Here is a 1238-nt window from a genome sequence, read left to right on the forward strand (position 1 = left end):
GGAGGGGGGGACAGGGGAGGGCCTGGTGAGTGGGTGTCTCCTGCCACTGCTTCTGGTCTGTCCTAGGGAACACGGGGCTCAGTGGGGCCCAGCTGAAGGTGGACTGGCTGAACCACAATCAGAAGCAGAAGCTGCAGTCCTGCCAGGAGAAGCCATCGTCCAGCCGGGTGCAAGGGGGCAGGCACCTGGGGGTCCCCAAGCAGGCACCCCTGTCCCCAGTGCTGCACAACGCCGTGGACCACCTCACCACCCTGTGCAGGAGGTGGTTCCTGGGCACCCCCCTGTTCCTCACCAAGTGCATCCAGGCCACCCCCAATGGGTGGCTGCGTTTCTGGTGCCAGGTGGTGATCCCAGGGTGCCCCGTGCCCTTCAGTGGGTTTGCTTGGGTCCAGCAGGATGGGCCAGGCAGGAGTGGGCACGAGGAGGCCAAGGTGGTGGTGGCACAGCAGGTTCTCCAGATGCTGGGTGAGTCCCTGCCTCTCCCAAGGTCTGGGAGCATCTCCTGGGCATGTGGTGGTGCTTCTGGTGGGTGGGGGGAAACTCAGCCTGGCAGGCAGGGCTGAAACACCGTGACCCCCCTGCCCAGTGTGATGCTGGTGGCTCTGAACCCAGGGTGGGATTCCTGGCTGGAAGCAGAGGACATGAGGGGAGGGGGTTTTGGGGAGCTGCTCCCAGAGCCTGATCCTTTCCTCCCCACGCAGGGTTCCAGCAGACATAGGTGGCCGTTCTGCCCGAACCACCAGTGGAACCTGAGCCACCAGCCTCGGGGCCACCAGCCACAGCAGCGGGGACCTGGGGACCTGGTCCTGTTCCAGCGTTGTCTTGAGTTTGTTTGGGTTTGTTTTGAGAGCTGGTTCTGGAGGATGGGGGCTGCTGGCCTGGCCCGGGACAGCTGCCCTGTCCCCACCCAGCCATTGGGGACAGTTCTGGCTTTTGGGGACATGGGGTTTTGCCTGCCCAGTTTGGCTGCTTTTGGGTTGGTTTGTGTTGCTCTGCTGCGGTGGAGGCGCCCGGTGAAGGTCTTGGGAGAAGCAGTAGCTGCTTGGAGAGGTGGAGGGGACCTTGGGGTGCCTGAGCTCCCCGGGGACTGTGGCCTCAGCTGGCACACCTGGTTCCTGAGGAACAGCCTCCCCTGAGGACAGGGCCATAGATGGGGACTGTCCTGGAGAATGGAGGATTTCCAGTGGAGCTGCATTTTTAAGGAGGGGAGTGTCCATGGGCCCTGGGAGGTGGCCGTG

General features: G+C 63.6%; 1 protein-coding gene across 1 annotated transcript in view; it reads left to right on the forward strand.

Annotated features, from left to right (window-relative positions):
* DND1 (DND microRNA-mediated repression inhibitor 1) overlaps window positions 1-753 on the forward strand; it is a 3281-nt gene extending 2528 nt beyond the window's left edge. The window contains exons 3-4 of the mRNA XM_010008290.1: window positions 67-487; window positions 702-753. Of these exons, the coding sequence (XP_010006592.1) occupies window positions 67-487; window positions 702-753 (473 nt within the window). The remainder of the gene's footprint in view (window positions 1-66; window positions 488-701) is intronic.
* Window positions 754-1238: the final 485 nt, after the last annotated feature.

The sequence above is a fragment of the Chaetura pelagica genome, unplaced genomic scaffold (genome assembly GCF_000747805.2).
Source record: "Chaetura pelagica isolate M959 unplaced genomic scaffold, ChaPel_1.0 scaffold172, whole genome shotgun sequence".
In the NCBI taxonomy this organism is placed as follows: Eukaryota; Metazoa; Chordata; class Aves; order Apodiformes; family Apodidae; genus Chaetura; species Chaetura pelagica.